This window comes from Gopherus evgoodei, chromosome 2 (genome assembly GCF_007399415.2).
Source record: "Gopherus evgoodei ecotype Sinaloan lineage chromosome 2, rGopEvg1_v1.p, whole genome shotgun sequence".
Classification (NCBI taxonomy): domain Eukaryota; kingdom Metazoa; phylum Chordata; order Testudines; family Testudinidae; genus Gopherus; species Gopherus evgoodei.
The window spans coordinates 286,086,056-286,111,242 of NC_044323.1; the positions used below are offsets into that span (position 1 = coordinate 286,086,056).

The 25,187-nt window shown below is 47.9% G+C and overlaps 1 protein-coding gene across 1 annotated transcript in view; it reads right to left on the bottom strand.

Moving 5' to 3' along the window:
• Nucleotides 1-25,187, bottom strand: part of COL22A1 (collagen type XXII alpha 1 chain) — a 327,940-nt gene that overhangs the window by 15,486 nt on the left and 287,267 nt on the right. The window contains 16 exon segments of the mRNA XM_030553879.1: nt 1,597-1,650; nt 2,697-2,750; nt 4,755-4,799; nt 5,402-5,455; nt 6,985-7,029; nt 7,682-7,735; nt 9,209-9,262; nt 11,558-11,611; nt 12,851-12,886; nt 12,888-12,905; nt 15,030-15,083; nt 16,744-16,857; nt 19,079-19,126; nt 20,789-20,833; nt 23,639-23,692; nt 24,840-24,875. Of these exon segments, the coding sequence (XP_030409739.1) occupies nt 1,597-1,650; nt 2,697-2,750; nt 4,755-4,799; nt 5,402-5,455; nt 6,985-7,029; nt 7,682-7,735; nt 9,209-9,262; nt 11,558-11,611; nt 12,851-12,886; nt 12,888-12,905; nt 15,030-15,083; nt 16,744-16,857; nt 19,079-19,126; nt 20,789-20,833; nt 23,639-23,692; nt 24,840-24,875 (819 nt within the window).

The window sequence follows — 25,187 nt, forward strand, 5'->3', positions numbered from 1 at the left end:
CTGCCTGATTGGCTACATCGCCTGATTGGTGGGAAGAATCAGTAGACCGGCTCATAAGCCCAGCGGCAACAACAGTTCAGTGGCTGCTCAATGCACACAGCTGCTCAAAGCTCCTGCTTGTTCCCAGCCGTGCTCCAGCCCTGCTCCTTCCTTGGCTCCAGCCTTGCCTCACTCCAGGTAACCCAGTCCTGGCCCTTGGCACCGATTCCTGACTTCTGACTCCAGCTCCAACCACTAGAGCTGACTCTGGCTCCAACCAATTGGAACGACTTCCCCCATCTCTGTCTCTGACACCACCTGCTAAAGATGGGAAGGTTCTACCACAGGGAGAATGGAGGGTACCAACGTTGGCATGTATGGAGAATTAGGCAGTTTGCAAGTCAAAAGAGCTGATAAAGACCAGACCCCATTCCCTCTTACTGCATTTTGCACGGATACTTCATGTTTAATTGAAATAGCCCATGCAAAGTGCCCTGTTACTTGTAATACTCAGAATGTGTTTCTCATGCAGTACTTTGGATTATTTGTACTGCAGAGGATAGGAAGCACAAAAGGAACAAGAGGGGGTGTTGCTTTTCCCTCCCACCTCTCACAGAGTCATCCATAGCCTCTCAAAAGGTATTTGGCTCATCTAGGACCTATGATAAATTTATTTTTTATGATTTCTCCTCCTCGAGCCTTTTTACTTATTGCAAGCACCCAGGCCAAGACGCATTAGCGAGAGACACCAGCACTGTCGGGCATGCATGGCATGACAGGATAAATTACAAAGCAGACACAAGGGCTCTGCATACGGTACTGTAGTCTCACTTAACCCCCTCAGCTCCCTGCTCCTAAAGTTCCTGGCATTGCTGCCTAAGTCAGCATTTTGTTTGGATTATAGCCTAGGTCTCAGAATCTCTGTTTCAGTAGCCTGCTTTCCCATGGAGGAAAGAATCAGCTGAATCCTTTAGGTTTGTGCTCAGATCTGGACAGTCTACTTTATATTCATGTCTGGAGAAAGTTGATTTTTAAAATACAATAAAGCAATAAGAGTGATGCATCAACCATCCCAAATGACACTTCATGAAATTTCATCCACATAACTTTTCTGCACTGAAAACCTATTAAAAATGGACTTTCTGCATGTTTTCAATAAGGACAGGGCATCTTCTCTCCAAAACGTATTCGTTTCCATGGGAAATCAACAGCTTGTTCACAAGTATCACAATCAGGTTCAAGTTGGGCACTCAAAAGAGGGTGGCACCCAAAATTAACACTTTTGAGGACTGTCGCCTAGGGTTACATAGGAAGTCAAGTGTTAGAGCCAAGTCTAGAAGTCAGGAGCTCCTAATACCCAGAATGCTACTATAGCATTCTGCTTCTACAGAGTTGCCTGCTCCTACATAGTCACCCATTCCTAGACACTACTGGTCACCACCTGCCTGTGAAACATCACTCAGCTCTTCCTTTCCTAAAGAAAGTCAAACATTCTGGCCAAATGCCACCTGAGTCTTCTACGGGATTCTGGTTCCAAACCAGAGCTCTGGATTTTGTGACACCCCTACCACTGAGATTCCATCCTTCAAAGGCTGCTTGTCTGGAGAGGAAACTCACTGGCTGGCCTCTGAGTCCTCGAGGACCTTGAGGTCCTATGGGGCCTGTATCACCCTGGAAGAAAAGAGAAATCATTTCACTGAGTGGAAAACACCGAAGCAAAGGCAATGTGATCATCTTCTGAAAATAAAACACAGCTCTGGCTTAACTCTTACTGCTCCTCAACGGGAAGAAAATGACACACAGAAAAGTTCTGTGAAGAGGTTCTGGCTCTGCTGGAGGGAAGACCGGCATGTTGGATTTCAAAAAGTGTGTCTGTAGGTCAAGTCGATTAACCTGGGTATTTGCTGGCCAAGCTTAAATTCTGACTATATTGGCTTATTGACATGTTGTTATTTTGAAGATGGGGCAGGTAAGATGTTTCTCTGGGACAGACTCTTGCCCTGCACCTTGACACAGCTCCAGTTCCTGCACTGCCAGACCTTTTCATTCTCTGCCTTCTAGGACAAACTCCACAGTTCGGCAGGCAACATTTTCCAGTGACTAAAAGGGGGTGCAGTCGAAACCATTTCCCAGTGACCCACAGAAATGGCATGATCAGTCACCTGGTCCATCCCTCAGTGGCCTCTCCAGGATCATACAGTACACAAGATGCTCACCAGGGTTTCGCTCTGTTACTGCACTGACACTAATGATATCCTAGGACCTGATTCTGCTACCCTGATTCCCTCTGAGTGGTGCTTTGCTCTGCAGGCAATCTCACTGATTCCAGTTGGGCTGTTTGTGGAGCAAGATGCTGCTCAGGATGAGGTGCGACAGACTCAGGCCCAGGGGAACTAGGCAGAGTAAAGTACTGCTCAGTGAGAATAAGCATGACAAAATCAGGGCCGGGGTAATAGAGACATCGGATCTGCTGTACAATTCAGGATTGAAACAATGCAGTTCCTACTAATATTCCAAAGACACAGCGAACGTTTAAGTGTCAGCAGGTTGAGCAGGGACAAAGGCCCTAAAGTTCCTCTCCTAACAAGCTTTTCCCAAACAGTTCCCTGTGCATCACCCCAAGCATTCACCCTTTAGTCCAGTTTCTTTGTTTACTGTGAAACAAGTCAACTTATCGAAGGGCAGACGTTTGCTTGCTGCTCCAAGAGGACACTTACATCCTTCCCTGGTGGGCCCTCACGACCAGCAGGACCGGTCACGCCTGGCTCTCCCTGGAACACAAAGCAAAGGAAGTAGTGATGAATTCAGTGCCTCGGACACATTACAGCTACGCTGGCTAGTAACGTGCCTCTGGACGATGTAGGGATTCTGCAGTGCTGGATTGATGCTAGCAGTCTCTCTGGGGTGACACATGTCATGCATCTTGCTTTAATGCCAATGGGAACAATGTGTTTAAAACTTGATATGCTGCTTAAAAAAAGTGCCAGGAGCACCTTTCATATGCAAGGTAGTGCAGCCCTTTCCTGGCATTAGAAAAAGTTCAGAAAAGGGCAACCAAAATGATTAGGGATTTGGAATGGGTCCCATATGAGAAGTGTTTAAAGAGGCTAGGACTTTACAGCTTAGAAAAGAGGAGACTAATGGGGGATATGATAGAGGTATATAAAATCATGAGTGATGTGGAGAAAGTGAATAAGGAAAAGTTATTTACTTGTTCCCATAATATAAGAACTTGGGGCCACCATATGAAATTAATGGGCAGCAGGTTTAAAACAAATAAAAGGAAGTTCTTCCTCACACAGCACACAGTCAACTTGTGGAACTCCTTACCTGAGGACTTTGTGAAGGCTAGGACTATAACAGCGTTTAAAAGAGAACTGGATAAATTCATGGAGGTTAAGTCCATTAATGGCTATTAGCCAGGATGGGTAAGGAATGGTGTCCCTAGCCTCTGTTTGTCAGAGGATGGAGATGGATGGCAGGAGAGAGATCACTTGATCATTGCCTGTTGGGTTCACTCCCTCTGGGGCACCTGGCATTGGCCACTGTCGGCAGACAGGATACTGGGCTGGATGGACCTTTGGTGTGACCCAGTATGGCCGTTCTTATGTTTTTAATATCTTAGCTATTGAGAGTGCAGTGACTGTGAAGACACGTTATGCACTTTTCAAGGAAAAACTGTTTTAGGGAGGAGGAGAGGAGGATCTAGGTCACTGGGGCTCTCTACCAGGCCTCCTGCAATGTGCCACTGGACCAGCATTTATTTTCCTGAAGAGCCAGAGTTCGGCATAAGAAAGCTCAGTTTTCCATCTCATCTGCAGGATGACACCTCTTATAGCAGGAATCCTTGCAACATCAGAGCTGAGAATGAGGCCAGGATTTTCTGATCAGGAGGTGAGTGAGCCAAAAAGTTCTATTATTCATGCCCATTCTCCTCATCTTTGAATTCATCCTGCATTTCTAATGCTTGGTGGTGTGCGATTTGATATTGGTACTGCCTGCACAGTAAGTTTCCCGGTCCTCTGGCCTGCATTTGTGAACTCTGTGCTGTGGCTTTCATGGCAGTACACAGGGAGCTGTGCTGTGAAACTGACGTGCAAAGGGACATCATGGAAGGGGCAAGGGATGTGCTGCACTAACCCATCAGTGACCACTCAATACACCAGCACTAATGTTAGCTGGAAGTCCAGAAAAGGAGGCTGCCAGTAATCAGGACCGGCTCCAGGGTTTCTGGCACCCTAGGCAGAAATCAAGGGGTGGCATTTTGTGCGCTTCCCACGGGGAGTTCCGCTCCCGTTGTGCCGCCGAAGAAGGACCTTCTGCTGACATGCCGCGGAAAATAGCAGCAGACAACTGAGCAGCTCAATGACTGCCGCTGTAGCCTGCGGCATTTCGACGGAGGGTCCTTCTTCGGTGGCGTGATGGGAGTGGAACTGGAAGCTCCCACACGCCCCGTGGGGAGTGCACAAAATGCTGCCCCCTGAATCCTGGCGCCCTAGGCCACTGCCTAGGGTCGCCTAATGGAAGCACCGGCCCTGCCAGTAATGCCACTGACTCTCCCCAGCTGCGTCAGGCAGCATACAGCTGGGTCCACCCTGTGCACTGCCACCGCCGCAAGGCAGCCAGAATAGCCGGCCCCACAAGGTCACAGCAACTCATGAACACCACATTAAAAAGGCCTGTAAAAATGTTCTCTTTCAGTTTTAGGGAGCCCTTTTAAGGCTGATTTATCCATCTCCTTCTATAGCACACACAGAGGAGTGCATGTTACTTACCCTGGGGCCCGGGGGACCTGCATCTCCTCTGTGCCCCTTGAAGCCCTGCAGAAGAGAGTGACATTGAAAACAGCCAGATGCATGGACCTTTGGGAAGAGCTTGGCTAAATGGTGTGTGCACAGTGGCTGCCCTTAAAACCTCTCTGGTTAGATTAACAGGCCCTGGTCAGCATGGAATTGTATCCCAGGGAGGCAGCATCCCTCTCCTTAGCAGCACAGGGTGCAGGGGAGCCTATGGTGGTGCAGCTGCTCTTCCTGCTGTGCCTGGCCCACAGTGTGTAGGGGAAAGGGTGGGGCTATGGCCTCCCCTCTCTCCATCCCCAGGATGCATGGCCTACAGCAGTGAGCAGCCCTGGTGTGTGGGGCACCCGGAGGGTGGAAGGCTTCTTACATCCTGATCTCCAGGCAAAGGACCTGCACAATCTGCTCCAGAGAATTCTGGGGACGAAAGATCCAGAAATACCGTTTGATTTCTTGGATTATTTTTTATCGTTTATGCTGTGGAAATGACTGTCTCAGCCAGGCCAACTCTTTTGTGTTAGGTGCTGTGCGCGCACACACACAGTCAAAGGCCATCCCCACCCAAAGATTTTCCAGGGTAAAGGATAAGATAGTTTCTGGATTAAACCATCTGACATAGTACCTACCGGTAACCCTCTGACCCCCTCTTGGCCTGGGAGCCCAGGTTCTCCTGGTTTGCCCTAATGGAAACAAGCACATTCCAAATATGATATTGTTCTGTCATTGCCAGCATATGCCTCATCATCATCTGAAAAGGATTCTGCTTTTTGCCATTAGTTGTAATGAGAGTTATCATAGAATATCAGGGTTGGAAGGGACCTCAGGAGGTCATCTAGTCCAACCCCCTGCTCAAAGCAGGACCAATTCCCAGATTTTTATCCCAGTTCCCTAAATGACCCCCTCAAGGACTGAACTCATAACTCTGGGTTTAGCAGGCCAATGCTCAAACCACTGAGCTATTCCTTCAAATGTGAATGCAGTGGGGATGCTCCCACAAAACCTGCATCTGAGTGCACACACAGGACATTCAGGCACCCTCCACCCAGCTGTAAACCATCCTTGCTTCTAGAAATGTGGGCTTTTGAAGTTGAAGATGTGCCCACGCCTGTTGCCAGGTGTACCTGTCTGGACCAGATTTTCAAAATTAGATGCACGCAGTTGCATGCTTATCTGGTGCGTACATATAAAAGAGGTATTTTCATAGTGAAACGGGGCACATGCAATTGTTTATGCACAACTGCGTGCATCTGACTCTGAAAGGCGGCTCAGTCTACACAATACCTCAATGCTGAGTATTTGTCTGCTGTCATGGAAAGGAAAGAGCTTGCCATATTTTGGCAAATCACAGGAAGAGAGATGGGGGCAACAGATTCTGGAAGCGCGTTCTCAGAGTAATATGCATATGCTAGGGGAATGCTAATTCCTGTCCACTTTATTAATACAGTTTTGGCTGGAAAACTACAGGTCAGGTCCTTTTCCTCCCCGTGCGTAAGAATAATGGGGGGAAATCAAACACAAAACTTCCTCTCCAAGAAGGGAGGAGCATGGTCACTCTGCAACCCAACAAGTGCATTTCAGGCTGCATTTCCTACTCCCTTCCCTGCCCCATAATCCGCAAAAACCAGCTCACTAGGTTTAATATTACATGATGGACCTGGGTCTCTCTAGAATTTACAGGAGCACTACGGAGTTCGCTACGCTTTGAGCTGCAGCTGTGAGTCCCAGCTCCAGGAGACCCGCCCATGTTAGCTCTTATTGAGCTAATGCTCTACACACAGAGTGTCCCTGCAGCAGCATGAGTGGCAAGCCACCCTGAGTACGTACCCGCTGAGACCTGAGCTGCATACTCCAGGCAGCTGCCCCTCCTGCAGCTCGTGAAACTGCAGCTAGGTTAGCCTCTCCTGCAGTTTGTGACACTGCAGCTACTTGTCGTATTTTTAGCTATTCTTAGCATGGCAGCTTGGCTTTGTGTCCTTGAGCTGGGGATCACACCCCTAATTCACAGTGTACACATGTCCTCAGAGTAAAGAGCCAGGTCTCCTTTCAAGATGCTAAGATTTGCACACTAATAGATTGCTCAAGGCAGTTCAGTGTGAACGAGATGCAAGTAAACAGACTTTCCTGAGTCCAAAAGCGATAGCCAGGCGTGGGCTCTGAAAACCTGACTGTGGCAGCTTGAAATGATGATGTGTACAACGTGAATCCTTACCGGTTCCCCGGGAGATCCAGGCTTGCCATCCTTGCCATCAACGCCCTGTAAGTGAAACATCCATTAGGGGGCCAGGGTGGCTATACAGAAGATGGGTACGTCTCTGTGAGTGTCAATCTTGTGATGACTGCTCTGCTTGGTCACTGTGCATTGCATTGGGTGATGCCCTTTCTCACTTCCATACTACATTGATTTACACCAGGAAAGGATCTGGCCCATAGACATTAGAGATAGATAAGACTCACTAGATCCACACAGTTGCCAGATCAATGGGGTTTCAGATATTAAACTAATCCTGCACTTGTTCTGGAGCCAATACAGGGGGATCATTACATCCTGGGCACTAGACCATAACAAAATCCCATCCCCTGTAGTAGTATGAATTGCAGATACAATTATCTGTGCCCCCAGACTTGGAGGCATTATGTCACATTGGTGCCCTCTATGGGAAGATCTCTGCCAGGGCAATAAGAGTCAGGCAGGAGGAACAGATGACTCTATTTTGGAAACTATCGCTTGGCTGAAAGGTGCCCGACCCAGAACTCAAACTGTATGGAGCCCAGTGAATCTGGAGTTAACTTGACAATATAAATCTCACATCCACTCCAAGATAGCTCAGAAATGGCACTGGCTGTGTCCACTTGCTTACAGGAAGTGTAACATATTGAATGAAAAATAGCAGGCAGTTGTCCCTTACCTGAAGGCCAGGCAGTCCTGGTGGGCCCAGGGGACCTGGTGGGCCATCTTTACCCTGTAAAGAGACCATTGATGTGGCAATGTTCAGACAAGCTTTTCAGATGCTGCTTCACAAGGAAGAACACTTCACAAACCCGGAGTTGGGAGGGGAGGAGAAATGAACATGTCTCTAATGCATTCACACTTCCACTCCCTTAGGGACCAAACTTTGCTATGCTGTATTCACAGTTATTGACACCAAAGGCCAAATTCACCTCCAAGATAAACAGATGCAACTCTCATGGACTTCAGTGGGAATTGCAGCCACTTAAGAGAGGGCTGGATCTGGTCTCAAAAGTGTACATTGTGAAGAAGTGGATAACAAGATAGTACATCTCTGCCCAGCACTGTGCTATCGACATTAATATAAAAGCCAGTCAATGCATGTTTTACAGTCTATATATATTAAATTGGTGGTTATGAAAGGCGTTTAGTCGACTGTCCCTGTAAATGAAATCCTGTTTATCTATGGGACTGTACAGCACACAGGCTGTCACACATTGCTTCAACCCTGACCACCTGTTAGGGCTGAAAGAAAAGCTCAGTCCTTGGCCTTTCTGCTATGACTAGCTCATCTCACAACAGCCACCAGAGAGGCAATGCTTGGTCACTACTGATGAAGGCTAGAGTTGAAGAAATGGCCAAGGGGCGATATGCTCATTAGCAATCCAGTTCCAGAAATGCATCATAATTACACACAGCTGCATTATTCTGACTCAACAACCTGTGTTACTCCAAGATGCCTCCTCTCGAAAACAAGAGAGACATTGATTCATAACAAGGAATCTTCTGTTTCACTTTGCAATGAAGATCAACCAGATTCAAAAGCTAAGCTCAATCTCTCTCTCAGGGTATTTTACTGCCACCCACCACAGCAGTATCTGAACACTTTCCTTGTGCAACCGATAGCAATAACGAAATCCCTAGCAGGCCTTGTGGAGTCACTAACCTTTCACCCTTATTAGCCAGCACTGTGTCAGCAGGTGATGATCCTGCTTGGAAATGTTAAGTGTGTTTTGCTGATTCAGTGTTGCACGTGTGTCACTACCTGTATGGATATGAGAAAGACAGTAGGTTGTCTCTTGAGATCCAAACCTAGGCTCTGGGCTGAGCAGGTCTGAGAGTAGCCTTAGGAGATGACAAGCCTGAGTAGAAAGCTTGGACTGGATTCATGCGGTTTAATTTTAAGTTCCTTTGGTAAATAAAAATAAACCCTGTGAAGGGAGGATATTTATGTGGACTGAGTTTGGAGAAGAGTGGGGAAGCCACCTGCTCATTGAAGGGTTTTCCCGTCACATCACAGCTATATCAGGAATTCTAATTCTGGAAGGTTGGATTGCATAGAAGAAAGGAATCAAAGAGTTTCCAGCAGGGCCTATTCAACATGAATAGCATTTCAAGTATCACTTGAGGGGTTTGGGGGAAAACCTCATGTTTGCTTCAGTTCAGCCCTACTCTAAAGAAGCTAACCCCCTGGTCAATGGCTTACTATATCCCCAGGCGTTCCTGGGGGTCCTGCAGGTCCTGGTTTGCCATCTGGTCCCTAAATAAAACAAAGCAGAAAGAATATGTATTACTTGTTCGTAGTATATCCTTGTCAACACTCTAGCTTGCCTGCATATATATATATATACCTGCCCCTGGAAATTTCCACTACATGCATCTGAGGAAGTGGGTTTTCACCCACGAAAGCTCATGCTCCAAAAAGTCTGTTAGTCTATAAGGTACCACAGGATTCTTTGCTGCTTGTCAACACAGGCCGTACCACAGATGGCATTTGGTACATTTTCTGCCATTCATTCCTATTAGCAATCATTCACATTAATTCATCTCAGAAAAGCAGTTACCAACCTCTGTGTATAATTAGCCTCCTAAGCTGTACATTGTCAGACATTTTAGATTGTTTGCCATTCCAGAAAATATACAGTAATTAGAAAATTATTGTTCCCAAACTAACTCTGAGAAGACTAGAACTGCTGGGAGAAATATCTCGGAGAATATGCTGCAGAAGGCAAATCTTGGAATCATTAGTCAACATGGACAGAACAAGATATCATGGGCACAGGTTGCAGCAAGAAAAACGTAGGTTAGATATTATGAGATACTTTATTAATTATAAAGTCTTTGGCAACAAAGCAAGCTGCTCAGGCGGGCTATGGAATCACCATAACGAGGGCCCTACCAAATTCATGGTAATGTATGGTCAATTTCACAGCCCTAGGATTTGATATTGATAAATTCACATTTTCAGATGTTTAAATCTGAAATTTCATAGTGGTGTAACCGTGGGAGTCCGGATCCAAAAGGGGATTGTGGAGGGAGGTCACAAGCCTGTTGCATGGGGTCATGGGATTGCCACCCTCACTTCTGTGCTGCCTTCAGAGCTGGACAGAGTGGGGAGGAGGGGCAGTGGCACTATCTGCCATTGAGAGAGATACTCAAGTCCTGTCCTGCCCCAGTCCTGCCTAGCAGCTAGCAGCCCCCTGCTGGGGTGCTCCCAGCAGCACGGGGAAGATTGGATCCAATTCCACAAGCCTCCTCCAGCTGCAGGAACCTCTGGGGCTGCTGCCCAATCCCAGAGCATGCTGTAGCAAGGGGAGGCACCTGGAGGTGGGTTTGGTCTTACCCCTCCCCCAGAGCAGCTGTGCAGGGGATGGACAAGTTCCGTCATTCTCCAGCCCAGCCTCCTTTTGCTAGGGTGCTCCTAGGACAAGAGGACATCGGATTTCACGAGGATGGGCTTATTTCATGGTCCGTGACATGTTTTTCACAGCCATGAAATTGGTAGAGTCCTAATCATAACTTGAATATGCAAAGAGACTAGATAGTCTGGTTTAGAGGTTGTGCAATCAATCCAGCCAATAGGCAAGCAAATGGACGTGGTCACCCACTCCTGCTACCATCCCAACCCAACAGGTTTTATGATTCTGGGCCAGAAATCATGTATTCACTGTCTGAGTCCTCAAAACCGTATTCAGCGACCCACCAAGCCCTTCCTGGTGGTGCTGATGTCACAATGGCCAAGCAACAGTGCAATATAAATTCTGCCATGGTCAGATTGCTGCTGACACAGGGATTAGAGGGAGGTTGCAAGCATTTAGGAGGGCTCGGGTCAAACTGCAAAGGGACCTGGCCAGGTTAAGCCAAAGTGGCTTCAAGGGACATTTGTCAGAGTCCTACAATAAGGGAAAAGATAGAGCTCCCAGGGTGACAATGCACTCAAGCACACCGATTTTAGCCATGTCTCTTCAACACCATCCTAATATGCTTTGTCATGTAAAGAAGCACCGTGGCTAATGGGAGAATGGGGAACTGGAAAGGGCGATGCACGAGAGCAGGGGGACAATCCTATCTGAAGAAGCCCACAACACGGGAAAACTAGAGAAACCCTTGTCTAAGATCCTTGCGTGTCATTTAACGGTCAACAAGCCAAACATTTTCCCTTTTGACCGTTGTATTCTAAAGCCAGCTGGCTGCTTCGTTTAATATATGGGAAGCACCATATTTTTTACCATGTGGGCATAGTGAAAAAAATATGTCATGCCCATTGTCTTTTCTATAAAAGCAAGCAACCAAAGTTTAGCATAAATTAACTTTCGTGAGGCAAAGCAATGGCTGCAAGCTGCGTTAAGTAGCAATTATCGTGAGTGTGGGACTCTATGATGCTTCAGGGTCTATTACAAACCCAATAGGAAACTTCAAAGAAATGGCACAGACGTGGGTGGAAGTGGCCCTCTGTGGCATATGTAGTCTGCAGCTACACTTATTAGTGAGACACACACCTATGCAGCATGATGATCCACTTCTCAGTATGGGGGGAAAAAGGAGGAAAACTTACAGGCGGGCCTGGGTTTCCAGGAGGTCCCGAGAAGCCAGGCATTCCAGGGTGACCCTGCAGAATCACAAGAGTGCTATTAGATTAGTGTCAATCTCTTCTTCACTCTTCAGTTACGTCCCCCAGATTTTAGGTCAATAAATGGCAGTCATAAGGAAGCAGTGATAGAACAGTGAAATGTGTGAACACACAGAAGGGTTGGGCCTCAGGAAATAAGCTATCCTGGGATTACAAACTGAAGCTTCAGCGTGCAAAGCATGCACCTTCTATGCTGTATCTAAAGTCTTTAATATACATAGGCTTTGGAGACTGAATAACTCGTCAAGAAACATAATAGCAGGCTTGGTATGAGTTGCATAGTTTGTATTCAAGGGAAATATCACTAAGCAATTATGCAGTGTTAGCAGTCAGTCGAGAAAGAAGCACAGTTATGTTGTGGATGTACTTTTCCTAAGGCATCTGCTGTTCTGTGCCTATCGGAAGCCTGGGAGAGGAAGAGCGAAAGGCCAAGGCAGAAAGCTATGCAAAATGAGAGCTCGGAAAAAATGTTTGTAACTTGAAACTTACCGGATTATGGGGCTTCATTACTGGACCAAAAACCTGACCCACTTCAGTGTAAGGTTCATGAAACCTACAGCAAACCTGGGCTTGATTTTGGCCACAATTTGTCTAATTCCCCTCTGTTCCTGCAGGATTCCAGTTCCCCTGGAAAATCCCCAAGTTTCTCCCCCAGACAAGACAGAGGCCTTTCCTTAACTGCTGACCCATCATATCTTGGATTAGCCATTTGGGTAGCTGAGGACTCCCTCATAGCATGAATAGCCTGGGGTTTTTTCAGGTGCCAGATGAGAGAGAACCACAACAGTGTAGAAGCAGGACATGGTGGAGTCTTCTGGATCCCAATTTGGAAAGGCTGCCCACCCCCACGTCTCACCTGTGCACTAGCCAGGGAAGGAGGCCAGATGGTCAGCCCTTAAAAACCAACAAGGGGTGAGTCAGCCAACTGGATGCCTCCCAGAGATACCAGAGGTGGTGATGACAGTGGTGGGAATAAAGGCCACATGGCAGCCTACAGACACTCCACAGAAAATGATGATGGTGGCAGGGAGGAGAGGGTTTAAGTGGAGGGCATCCTGATGGGGAGGGTCCCAGCTCAAGTCTTCTTACCCCCATCCCTCTGGGGGTTAGGGATGCCGAGGATCTTTGCCTCTGTCCCCAATGAGGCCAGGGCAGGAGTCACGATTATATCCTAGACACATATTCCAGTTGTACTACTTGGGAAGCACACTTTTTTACCTGTCCACCTTTTGGTCCAGCATCTCCAGATGTCCCCACGGTCTCCTTTAGTGCCCTGATAACAAACAAAGCCATTGAAAGCCACTAAGGTATGACAATCCCAGCTGTAGGCTCCCTTCAGCAAAGCACTTAGCATACGCTTAACTTTAAGCATGCACTTAAGTCTCATTGATTCCAATAGGACTTACATATGTGCTTAAAGATAAGCACTTGCTTAAGTGGTTGCTGAATTGGGGTCTCACTGTCCGCCCTAACCCACGTTTATTTGCCCCACACACCAGAAAAATTAACAAACATTGTATGGAAACGACTCAGATTGGGAAGCCCAAAATATGACTTTACCAATGTCCCAGATTACTACTAAATTGCTGGGTGTGGAATATATAGTGTCTCCAACACACAGCATTGTTCAATACAGAATAACAGTTTGGCAAGCGGGGGAAAACCGTCTGCAGTTTATCACTTAAAATATGTCTGGATTTAGGGATTGATGGAGAAAGGACCTGCAGTTCCACTGAACTATACACTGGGGAGTTTTGGGCATTTCTATCCCAGAGTGTGCCACGCTGGGCTTCAGGGCCTCCCGGGTTGGGGGGGGGAGAGGGGCAATTTGCCCCAGGCCCCACAGGGGCCCCACGAGCCCTGGCCCGGCGGCGGTCCGGGTCTTCAGAGGCATTTTGGCGGCAGGGGGCCCTTCAGTGCTGCCAAAGACACGGAGCGACAGAAGGCTCGCCCCTTCCCACCACCGAAGACCCGGACCGCTGCTCCCCCCGCTTTGCCCTAGCCCCTTGAATCCTCTGGGCGGCCCCGCTGGGCTTTCAGAAGAGCAGTGCACTCTGCACTTTAAATCCTGCAGAAACCCTACCAGGCATTTGGGAAGGAGTCTCAACAGAGCAGCTGGCTATCTTCTGGCATTACTCTCTGTCTGTTATTTCATTTGAGCACCTGTAGACTGTGGGTACGTGCATATATGAACTGAATGCAACTTGGGATATTGACTACCTATTAGATTTAGGTTTGTTCATGTTCATATGGACAATTCAAATCTTATGCCATTATGTCAGTCAAATGCTGAGTCTTCCCACCTCAGTCTTCCCTCCCAGCAGAGAATGGTTATTTCTCAGACTGCGGAGGGGTCGCAGCAATTACCTGTAACACATACATCTATTTGGGTTACCAGCTGTTTTCTGAGTTTTCTCTCAGAATGTTCTCCCGTCTTAACCGACTGCACCTTTCCTTTTGTTCCTTTATTGCCCTTTCTGTACTTTTCATGGCAAAAAGTAAAATCGGTTTTCTGAACCAGTATAAATCCTTATTCATTGTAATAACCGCAGAGAAAAAGGAATTAAACAGCAGACACTGTTTGAGACTGGAACCAAGTGCTGGAAGGCAGGTAAGTCTAGGGGGAAACCCCTTATCTCTACTGCCATTGATTAGTTTTGGTTTGTTTCACATTAGGTTATTGTAAATATTTCAACTGTAATTAAGCACTGACTTTCTGAGCAAACTGATCACGAAGGTTACACAAGGCCAGAGCTCTAAGTGTTAAATTACTAGAATCCTTCATGGCTTGGTGTTTGTCAATGACCCTTGAATACAAGGCTGAGACGTGGTAAATAGCTAAAATGATCAGCCCTTCTTCCAATGTGATTCCAAGTAATACTGGGTGTTACAGATCAAGTGACTGTGGCCATTTAAAAGACCAACAGTTCGGTGCATTGTCAATGTAGCCCCCAGCATACCAAATCATTTGTTACATCAAAACCATCCAAGCAAGGAATTAGTCAAGTAGAACGGAAGGTGCAGGATTTCCAGGGTTGGGGCTCTCCCTCCTTCCTCAGGTGAGCGGATCCAAATTGATAGTAAAGTGCCCATCCTGCAATCCTTGCCCGCACATCGCTCCCATTGAGACCAAATTCTGTGTGGAGGCTCAAAACCTAACTGGTCTTTGCAAACAGAGAGATGTGGGGGGAGGGGGAATGCTACATACTACGTTATACTGCTGGGTTGTCCACGGGGAAACTGTGTGACTCAGGGGTTGAAATTCAGAAAGGCAGCACAGAACCTGTCTACCACTCAAGTCCCACATAAGTTCTTCCCCTCTGCATTCCGCTTCAGCCTTTGCTCTACATAAGAATGGAGTCGATCCAGGTGATGTTCATTGAGGAGAATTACTGACCTTTGGACCATCCACCCCTGGGGGGCCTGGGAGACCCCGGGGTCCAGGATCGCCCTACAATAAAGAGGAAAGAGCGCTCAATCACACTAATTGCTTACAAATCAGAAAGACATAGTAAGTGTCCAGCCACCTATCATGTGCAGAACCAATAGATGCAAAGATAAGCTTTCAATTCTTCAGCCTAATGCAGTTAGGACTCAGTCCAGCTATCCTGGATGCTCTGGGCCTGTGTGAGAAGCTCCTGATTACATATATACGGCATCAGAGGGCTCCAGTAACACCAAAAGGTCTTATTCAAAAGACAGGTCAGCCACCAGAGGGAGACATCAGCACAGTCACGTAGCTAGGGTATTACACATGCACACAGGTGCTAACCTTGGCCAGTCCTGGGATGGGAGACTTCCAAAAAAGAATAAGCTGGTGGGAGTCAATAAATGGGACTCTATCCTCTGAATTTGTACTGAACCAATACCCCAGCACGGTGCCAGGGGGCACTGCGCTACCAGAGGTGCTTTGTTTTGGATAAAATATACAACCACAGTCCTGGCTGCTTGTGGCAATTAAACAGCCCAGGCGGCTTTCTGCAAAAATAAGTGGTTTCCTGGCTGAACTGGAGGAAAACACATTCTGCCTCCCCAGCTAAAGCTGGATATGGCATCTCTCCCGTCTTGTCTTACACAGCTCCTGTGTTCCACTCCAATACAGCAGCCCTTCAGTGGCTAGGAGAGGTGGTTCCTGCATATGTAAAGTGCTTCAGGGTGAGAGGCACTATGTAAATGGAAGATCTGAAATGACGTGAGATATGCAGAAGCACAATGGACGCTTGGGGCCAGACTGTCAGTTGCACTAGTAACTCCAATGAGTTCTGTGCCAATGTATATATAGCGTGCAACTGATATAGAGGGAGCGAGAGCCACATAGGCCTTGGAGGGAGGCCAGGAGAAGGAGCTGATAATTAGGGAACAGGGATGGCTAGAGATGCGGGTACCCATGGGGTACTGGACATGGCATGCGTGGACTGGAGTCCCACAACTGTTCCTCTCTCATTTAGATCCCTACATATTAGAGATCCAGTTCTGCAACCTTTATTCTCAGCGAGTATGATGTATTCACAGGCCCCCACCCTCCCCTTTTTCAAGCCCCTCCTTAAAAATCACTCCCTCACACCTCCCCGCGGGCTGTCTCCTGACAAACAGAAAATCCATCCAGCTGTCCCTGAGCTCCTAGAACTGTACCCCTCTCCTTTGCTCAGCCCCCCAGGTTTGGTTGTTTCTCATCTTCTCCTCTTCGTTTGTGTGTAGCCTCCTCTCTTTGTCTGCAGGCGCCTGGCTGAAACGTCCTCACTGGTTTTAGCAGGCTCTTCCACTGGATGTGTAGGAGGTGTGGTGCAAGGGGGATGGCTGGCTGGCTCCTGTATTCTAGGCTGCTCTCAGGGCTGGAGCAAGCCCCAACATAAAGTAGATCCCTAAATTGTTGGAGGGCGGAGTTCTCCATCCACTCCCTCACCCTTCCACCTGTCCCCTCCTCCTCCTAAGCTCCTTCGTGCTACCAGAGCAGGGTAAAGTGGCTGTATTAGGAGCTGGGCTTCGGGCCTGTCTATGAAGCACCTAGTGCACTGCTCCTTTTATGACAATAAATGCAAGAATATTAAAATAAGGCTAAAGACAGTTATCAAAGTGATCCTGAAGCATGAACCTTACTGCAGTTCTCTTACCATTTTCCCATTCAGGCCATCTCTGCCCGGAGGTCCTTGGGCCCCTCTATCGCCCTTGAAGCCTGGCACTCCAGGGAGCCCCGGGGGGCCAGGTGGGCAGTCATTACACACATCCTAAAAGAGACGAGGTAACACTGAAAATAGCATTAGGGATGAGACTGAGGCTCCCTTCCAGCCCCATGGACGTTCAGCGGCACTCTGAGCGTACGCTCTAGGTCTGTGCTCCAAATCAGTGGTAGGCCACAGAACTGTTGTGGCACCTGAGCAGGCATTATGGGCAGTCCTCAAGGGGGCTAGATGAGTTACAATGCAGTATCCAAGCCAGGCTCACAGAATGGAGGGAAAGGCCTATTCTAAGGGGGAGAGAGAGAGGAGAAACGTGAAGCAGGAATACAAAAAAAATAAAAATTCTTTCTTGTTAACTTACAGATTCAAAACAGTGTCTTATCCAGCCTCAAAAGCTAGGCTGGGTCACTGCTTGGAGGGCAGCTGTCCAGGGAAAACCCAGGAGCTGCAGGGAGTCGGGGGCGGCTCCTACTCTATTCTCTATAGGTTCTTATACCATGCTGGTCACCATAGTATCTGAGCGCCTTCCAGTAATGCATTGAGTGATACGGCTACACATCTGTCACGTGTCATTTGCTCTCCCTCATCCTCTCCCTGCAGGGAGAAACATGCAGTGGAGTGTCTCATGCAGTGTGGTGTTCGTAACATACAAACCTGTTGCTGTGTGTTTATGTTAGAGAAAGCAGGTTAAAGAAAGGTGCCTTGCACTTTTAGTGGAAAGTGGTCAGGTTTTTGATGGTCCTTAATTTGGGGTGGAGTTCATGCCACAGTCTTCCCACCGCTAGAGAAAGCAGGATGGGGGTCCTTGCCCCCTAGTTAGTGCTGAAGCTATGTCCAGCAGAGTGGTGGTAGTCACTGTGGAATAATAGGGAGAAGTGAAGCACCCCCTACTTGTGGTCATGAAAGATCTCTTGGCATTTGTTGCAAGAGTAGATGTATGCCACAGTACCCTGGCCAAATTCCATCATGGGGAATTACGCTCCGTCTCCCTCCACTGTTCTTTGAAGTGTCAGTTCACTACATTATCTTTATTTCAAAAACCGCCTGGCAAATGTACAGAATTCCTAACATTTCCGCCTGAGGGTTAGCCTTGATTCAGTGGTGGGTGAAGTGAGCCCAGTATACAGAGAAGAAGTGCAGTCCAGTGGATAGGGCAGGAGGACTAGGTTCTATCCCAAGCTCTGCCAGGGATCTGTTGTATGATCTTGGGCAATGCATTTGCTGCTCTTTTCCCTGCTATTCCTTGGGCGTCTGTCTGACTTAGAATATAGACCCTTTAGACTAGGGTCTGCCTCCTACTGTGTGGGTGTATGGCCCCTAGACAAATGGGGCTCTGAGCTCAGCTGGGGTCTCCAGGTGCTACTGAATACAAAACAACATCATACAGTGCACTCTGTGTAAAGATTTTTGGGATCTTTGAAGAAGAGATGCTGTGTGAATACAAGGTTTCACCTCAAGGTAGTAACTAGAGAGGGCTGCTCTTTTCAGCTCTGAGGAGGAGACCAGTTAGCAGTTCATTTTTCAGTGCCTTTTAAGCATTAGGTAAAGACTTCTTGCCATGTCCCTAGACAGCTTAAAAATCTTGCTATTTTGCCCTTGGCCATCACTAAAGATTTAGCAGCTGCCCGGTGTTAAATACTGAATCATTTCCCATGAAATCACCTTCATGGACAGCAACAGCAAACCTACAAACCAACATTTTCAAATGTGGGCACTTAACAGTAGGCACCTACATCCCCAGTTAGACACCTCATGCAAACGTGGACTGATTTTCAAAGGGCACCTAGCACCTCCAGCTTAAACTGACTTAAGCAGGAGACATAGAGGCTCAGCATTTTTGGAAATCAGGCTTCTTTATTTAGATGCTTTCAGTGGCGTTGAAAGCCTATCTTTATGGAATTATGCTTGAAAATATTTGATCCCTGTGCTTCAGAGGGCCAGTTCAGGCCTCACTAAAAGTTAGAGCAGCAACCTTGGGGCTGGTCTAAATTACATCAGCTTGTAAGGGCCTTTGTAGGCCAAAACACTGGTGGAGATTACTAGAGCATATTTAACTCTGGCCATATTCGCTTTGGTCTCTAACGTGTCCCCAATGGCACTAGTTGACAGTGTGACTCTATGAACTGCAAACTGCTTGCACATCTTGCTGTTTAGAATATTCAGATGCACATCTGGCACTCACAGTTCAGACACATCTCCATAATGTAGCATCAGTCATCAAGTTAAAAGCAAAAAACAATCTCATCACAAAGGCAATTTCAGCCTGTACCTTGACTAAGAGATTTATGTCTTCAGGAGAAAGGAGGGAGGAGGCACCCTGTGGAAACAAGAATCCGTTGTTTAAAAAGTGTTTTATAAAATGAGACCCTTAAGGTAAATTTACATGAAAATTCCCTGTGGCATGGTACTGATTTTTCTTGCACTGTCTGGTGCTCACTGGGCCCAATATGTCCTTTGTCAATGGCATTATAAATTTATTCCAGAATACAGGGATGGACCGTGCAGGGCATGTGTAGAAAATACAGATTCTGGCCTTGGGTTTTATATGCAAATACTAAGAGAATATACGAGCTTTTGCTTTCATTTACATACAGCATATTCAATTATATTTATATTGAGCCAAACCTACCACAGGAGCTTTTACCGTAATCACTCGTCACTCTCAGGGCTTGTCTACATCACAAAGTTGCAGCGCTGGTGAGGAGGTTACAGCGCTGCAACTTAGGAGGTGTACACATCTGCAGGGCATCACCAGCGCTGCAACTCCCTGTTTGCAGCGCTGGCCGTACTCCTGTTTTGTCTCGGGTGTAGAGGATCCAGCGCTGGTAATCAAGTGTAGACACTTACCAGCGCTTTTCTTGACCTCCGTGGAATAAGCAGGTATCCAGCATACCTGAGGAAGCCTCTGGTAATCAAGCAGGTCTCCTTCCCCGGTTTGCTCTCGCGTTCCCCGAACCCCCAAGCAAGCAGGTCTCCTTCCCTGCGGTTTGCTCTCGCGTTCCCCGAACCCCCGTGCAAGCAGGTCTCCTTCCCTGTGGTTTGCTCTCGCGTTCCCCGAACCCCCGTGCAAGCAGGTCTCCTTCCCTGCGGTTTGCAGGGGGGTTCGGGGAACGCGAGAGCAAACCGCGGCGAAGCTGGTCTCCTTCCCCGGTTTGCTCTCGCGTTCCCCGAACCCCCGTGCAAGCAGGTCTCCTTCCCTGCGGTTTGCAGGGGGGTTCGGGGAACGCGAGAGCAAACCACGGCGAAGCTGGTCTCCTTCCCCGGTTTGCTCTCACGTTCCCCGAACCCCGTGCAAGCAGGTCTCCTTCCTGCGGTTTGCAGGGGGGTTCGGGGAACGCGAGAGCAAACCACGGCGAAGCTGGTCTCCTTCCCCGGTTTGCTCTCATGTTCCCCGAACCCCCGTGCAAGCAGGTCTCCTTCCCTGCGGTTTGCAGGGGGGTTCGGGGAACGCGAGAGCAAACCACGGCGAAGCTGGTCTCCTTCCCCGGTTTGCTCTCACGTTCCCTGAACCCCCGTGCAAGCAGGTCTCCTTCCCTGCGGTTTGCTCTCGCGTTCCCCGAATCCCTGAGCAAGCAGGTCTCCTTCCCCGCGGTTTGCAGGGGGGTTCGGGGAACGCGAGAGCAAACCGCGGCGAAGCTGGTCTCCTTCCCCGGTTTGCTCTCGCGTTCCCCAAACCCCCCTTGAAGCCGCCCAACAGCGCTGCAGTGTGGCCACATCTAACACCACTTGCAGCACTGGTTGCTGTAAGTGTGGCCACTCTGCAGCGCTGGCCCTATACAGCTGTACTAATACAGCTGTAACAACCAGCGCTGCAAATTGTAGATGTAGACATACCCTTAGTTCTTGTAGCTGTTCTTCCAGTTAGAACAGCAAGCGACATTTAACTGTCACTGTGAAGGATGGGGTAGATGGAGGTGCTGATATAAAAGAGAGAAGAGCAGAATTGTTTGGGATTTAATCTAAAAGTGAAATGACATACTGGCTTTCCAGGAGGTCCTCTTTCCCCAGGATTTCCAGGTAAACCCTATGAACAAGGGAGAGAAAAATCTATGAGATTAACTCACAATAAGACCTTGCTTCTCTTCCCGCTCCTCATACACACATAAACACACCATCCTAGGATACTGCTCATTTGTGCCTACTGTCACACAATCCTGTCAGTGTTGAGACAATCACACACACTTCTACAAGAACTACTAATGTATCTACATGTTGGTAACATTTAGAATATACCTCTCTCCATCCATCTCTATTTCTGAATTACTCGCTCTCACTACACACCCTTCCATACTCCTCTCTGGTTTTACTCTTAATGCCACTGGAGTTACCCCCCCAGGCAAAACTGGTTCATCATGTTTTCACGGTCACTAAAGGCACAGTTAATACTTGGTCGAGCTGCAGCAGTTTCAAGGAGAGATGAATGAGGCACTGAAGACCGAGCCCAACTGGAGCATTTAAAACGAAGGCCCCAATCCTGCATCTGAAACTGCAAGACTGGACCCTGGCAGTCACTTGGAGCACCAGCAAGTCATCGTTTGTGGGAGCAGTTTGATACCAGTTTTCAGAGAAATGTGTGTGATAGAGACAGATTGAGATGGGCAACGGGCAAGGCACCACTAATATGTCAAATACCCAAGGTCTGGGCCTGGAAGGGAAAGGAAGACGTTCTATAACATGGAAGGGGCTATGTAGGAAGTGCCTCCAGAAGGGCCAGAATCTGGCAACATTTGAGATCCTCACCCTCGAGGTGCCTGCCACTGCCCCCCTTACTTATCAGTCAGGCCTACATCTATGTGTAGAAGTGTTCCACAGAAACGTAGGCCGGTTTATTTCAGGCAATTGCACACCCATGACATTTGGCTGGGTGAAACCTGGCAACATGGCTCTTCCCACAGCCAGCACAGCTCTGAGACTGACATTTTCAAACTTGAGCATGGAAAGCAAGTTCTCTGAGGAGAGGCAGGGCATGGAGGGGCCTGGTCCCTCACCATCCATCAGCAGAGCTGGTGGGCTGCGGAGGGGAAGGCACATAGCACTCTCCTAGAGAGTGGCTCAGTGGGCACGCTCGTTCTGGGTGCCTTGCAGCACAGTGCTTCCTGCCATCTCCAGTTCTGTCAGGGCTGCTTTGTGAGACACCACTGAGTCCCGTGGAAAGGTCCCGTCCTTTTCCATTGCACGCTCCTGGTCTCCACTGCTGTGTGGAGTGGAGTGACATCAGACTATATTGGTGATTGCCCCGCAAGAGACATCTGGCCTCAGCTGGGATGGAAGAAATCAGAAGAAATTTCAATTGCTCTTTTCCTGTGTCTGTATTAACGGCATCCAAAGAAGGGCCCTTCTGCAGCCAATTGTCTTGCTCTGGCTTATGAATATGAAACTGTGATAATGAATTTCAGTGGGGAATAGCTGCGGTTCCCAAGGAACTGCAACTTCGTTGACTGAGATGCATGTGAAGAAGAAATTTGCCTTATAATTATTCTTCTGGGGAACTCGGGAAATGCTGGCAAGATGTCATGTTGCTTCTTACACTTTGCTTCCTTGAGACAGGCAAAAATCCTGCGATTAAAAGACTGTAGATACTCCTGGAAGACTAAGATGCTTTAACTTTCAGCTAACTTTACTACCTTCCTTTAGCCAAAACAAGCTCTCAGCACCCGCTCTCCCAGAGGGAGCAGGGTGATGGCTGCAGGGGTGGTCAGGAATACCAGCACAGAGCAAATCTCTGGGTCCCCCAGAAGAAAGGGAACGTAGGAGATAATTCATCCCTTCTTCTCCATGGTGGGGTGAGGAGTGTGAGACCACACCTAGAGGAACCCGAGTGACCAGGAAGAAAATGAGATGTTCCTTTGCAAACCCCCAGGAGGAAGAGAGAAGAGATCCATTCAGATTCACAGTACGTCTCTTTGGGCCAATCAGATTACCTCAATGGAGCTACACCCAACGATTGTTACAGCAGCCCCTCAATTTTCTGAAGCCGTGGCATATATTTTCATGGGCCTAGAGAACCTGGGATTCACTTAGGGTCTCAACTGTGTAGAGAAAGACAGTTACATGAAGGTGTCAGCTTTCCATGTCCCAATGTTATGTCAGCTGGTGATGATGCAGCGTCATCCCTTTTAAACACATCCAGTGCCCCTTTCCCACTTCCACCAAGGACTGGTTCCTATAGCTCAGCACTTGCTGATCAGCAAAGAGCGTCCTCCTCCTTCCACAGAGCAGTGCTTGTGACACAGCAAGTGTCCGCAAGCCAGGGGCAGGATCAGCTTCCCCCAGCAGACATGTGAAGACCTCCCTCTGTTCCTCACCACGGAGAGCATCATTTCTGTGACTCACACTCTGAGAAGGCAGGAGGTTGGAAGAAAGGCTGGCCAGAGGTAAAATGTCATCTCTTCCGCATGGCAATGCAACAAAAAAGCCATCAGCGACCCTGGGCACAAGATTCCTGTTTCATTAAGTGTCAGAGAATCACAGAAATCATAAACCCAAGAAAGTGACTGGCTATCTTGAGGCTTCCCTGGCCAGTGCAGGATTATTCCCAGACCAATAGGCCTTCCCAGTGTCGTTCTAGCAGGCTTAGTGATGGGTCTTCCCCCACTTCCCTAGAGACATTATTCCGTAGTCTAATAGGTCTTCTAGGTTGTTCTACCAGATGTTTGACCTAAATTTTGATTTGGTTAATTTTGTTCCATCACTATTTATTCTCTCATTGGCACACCCTAAAGAACCCGCTCCTGGACTGATAAGACTGGGTTTTTTAAGGTGATATATTGACTGTGGGCAGCCCTTTTAACTACAATAAACATTTAAAACTCTCGCTTTCTTTACTTACATCCTGCCCAGTTGGCCCTTGTGGGCCTGGAACACCTGGTAAACCTCGAGGGCCCTGGTAAAATGAGGAGAATAAACCTGATCAGAAATGTTGGCAGCGTGTTTGTACCCCATCCAATATTTAGCAGCAGCCAGATTCCTGTCTGCTGCAGAAATGGAACTCACAGCCCATCAGCTGCCAGAACCCATTTAACTAGCAACATCCGAACTGACTTTCCAGAAAAACTTAATTACACTCGGTGCTAATATAGTATCTACCATTGAAGGAATTCAAGGAACTATCCATAAATTAAGCCTCACAGATTAAGCCCCTTGCTGGGGTCGGCATTATAGCACTTTCACAGGTGTGCATGGTTAGGCAGAGAGAGAAACTGACTGTCCGAAGGCCATGCTGCTGAGGGGAGAACAGAACCCAGACGTCCTGTCTCCCTGTCCCCTGCGCTATATGACGAGCACAAGGGGCAAGATTCCGATCTCCCTGTATCACTATGAATCAGAATTAACTCCACTTGCTACATTTACACCTGTGTCAGCAGAAGTCAATTTTAGCTACGATTTTTTATCATGACAAAGTGGTAGACTGGTGAATCATGGCTATCTTGTGACTGGTTAGATACAACAGGAGCGAGACGATGTATTGTTATTTTCTGCCAAAAGTCCAGCAAAACACTTACACACATGCTTAACTTTAAGCATGTGAGCAGTCCCAAAGTTAAGCAGGTGCTTAAGTGCTTTGCTGGATCATGGTCTAAATCAACGGTTCTCAGATTTAGCAACCCAAAGACCCTCATTTTAATTTAAAAATTTTCAGTGCCCCCCAAGCTCCACCCTCACTTCAGCCTTCCCTCAAGGCCCCACCACTGTCCCTCCTCTTCCCACTCCCTCCTCTGACCGCAGCCCATCCCCGCTCCTTCATCCCAGTTGTTCTCCAGCGTGCAGGATGCACTGGGAGGGAGGCAGAGGAGTTGAGGGAGGGGAAGGAGGAGTTGATCAATGGGGGCCATGGACCCCCTGGAGTATCCTCCTGGACCCCAGTTTGAGAAACGCTGGCCTAAATAATGTAGCTGTATCTTTCCACCATTATCAAGCAAACGGAAAATATAAACACGCCTTAACAAAATTATCAATAGTCAATGGAACATTTGACTATACAGCGGTCCCCCTCTGTAAAAGTTGGGTGTAGTTAGCAAGACATACTGTACCGATGGCCCTTTGTCTCCTGCTGGTCCCACAGGGCCCTGCAAACAAACAGCAACAACACAGAGATGAAAAGGGCAGCAGAGCCTGAATGTAACATCCTGGTGTGAGTGATTAAAGAGCAACATAAGTTTAGAGTTAATGGAAAGCATAGGAGGAGCGGTCAGGAAAAGGAACAGAATCAGCTTAGCAGGAGGTTGCCCTGAAACAGATGAAGCTAGCAACAAAGAAAGTAAATGAAGGCAGAGGAGTTTAAAGAAAACAAGAGCACATATTGTGCTGTGTCCAACAGTCTTCCAGGCAGTGAGTAACCCCAGGGTATAATCAGTAACAGTATAAAGGAGCCCGAAGCA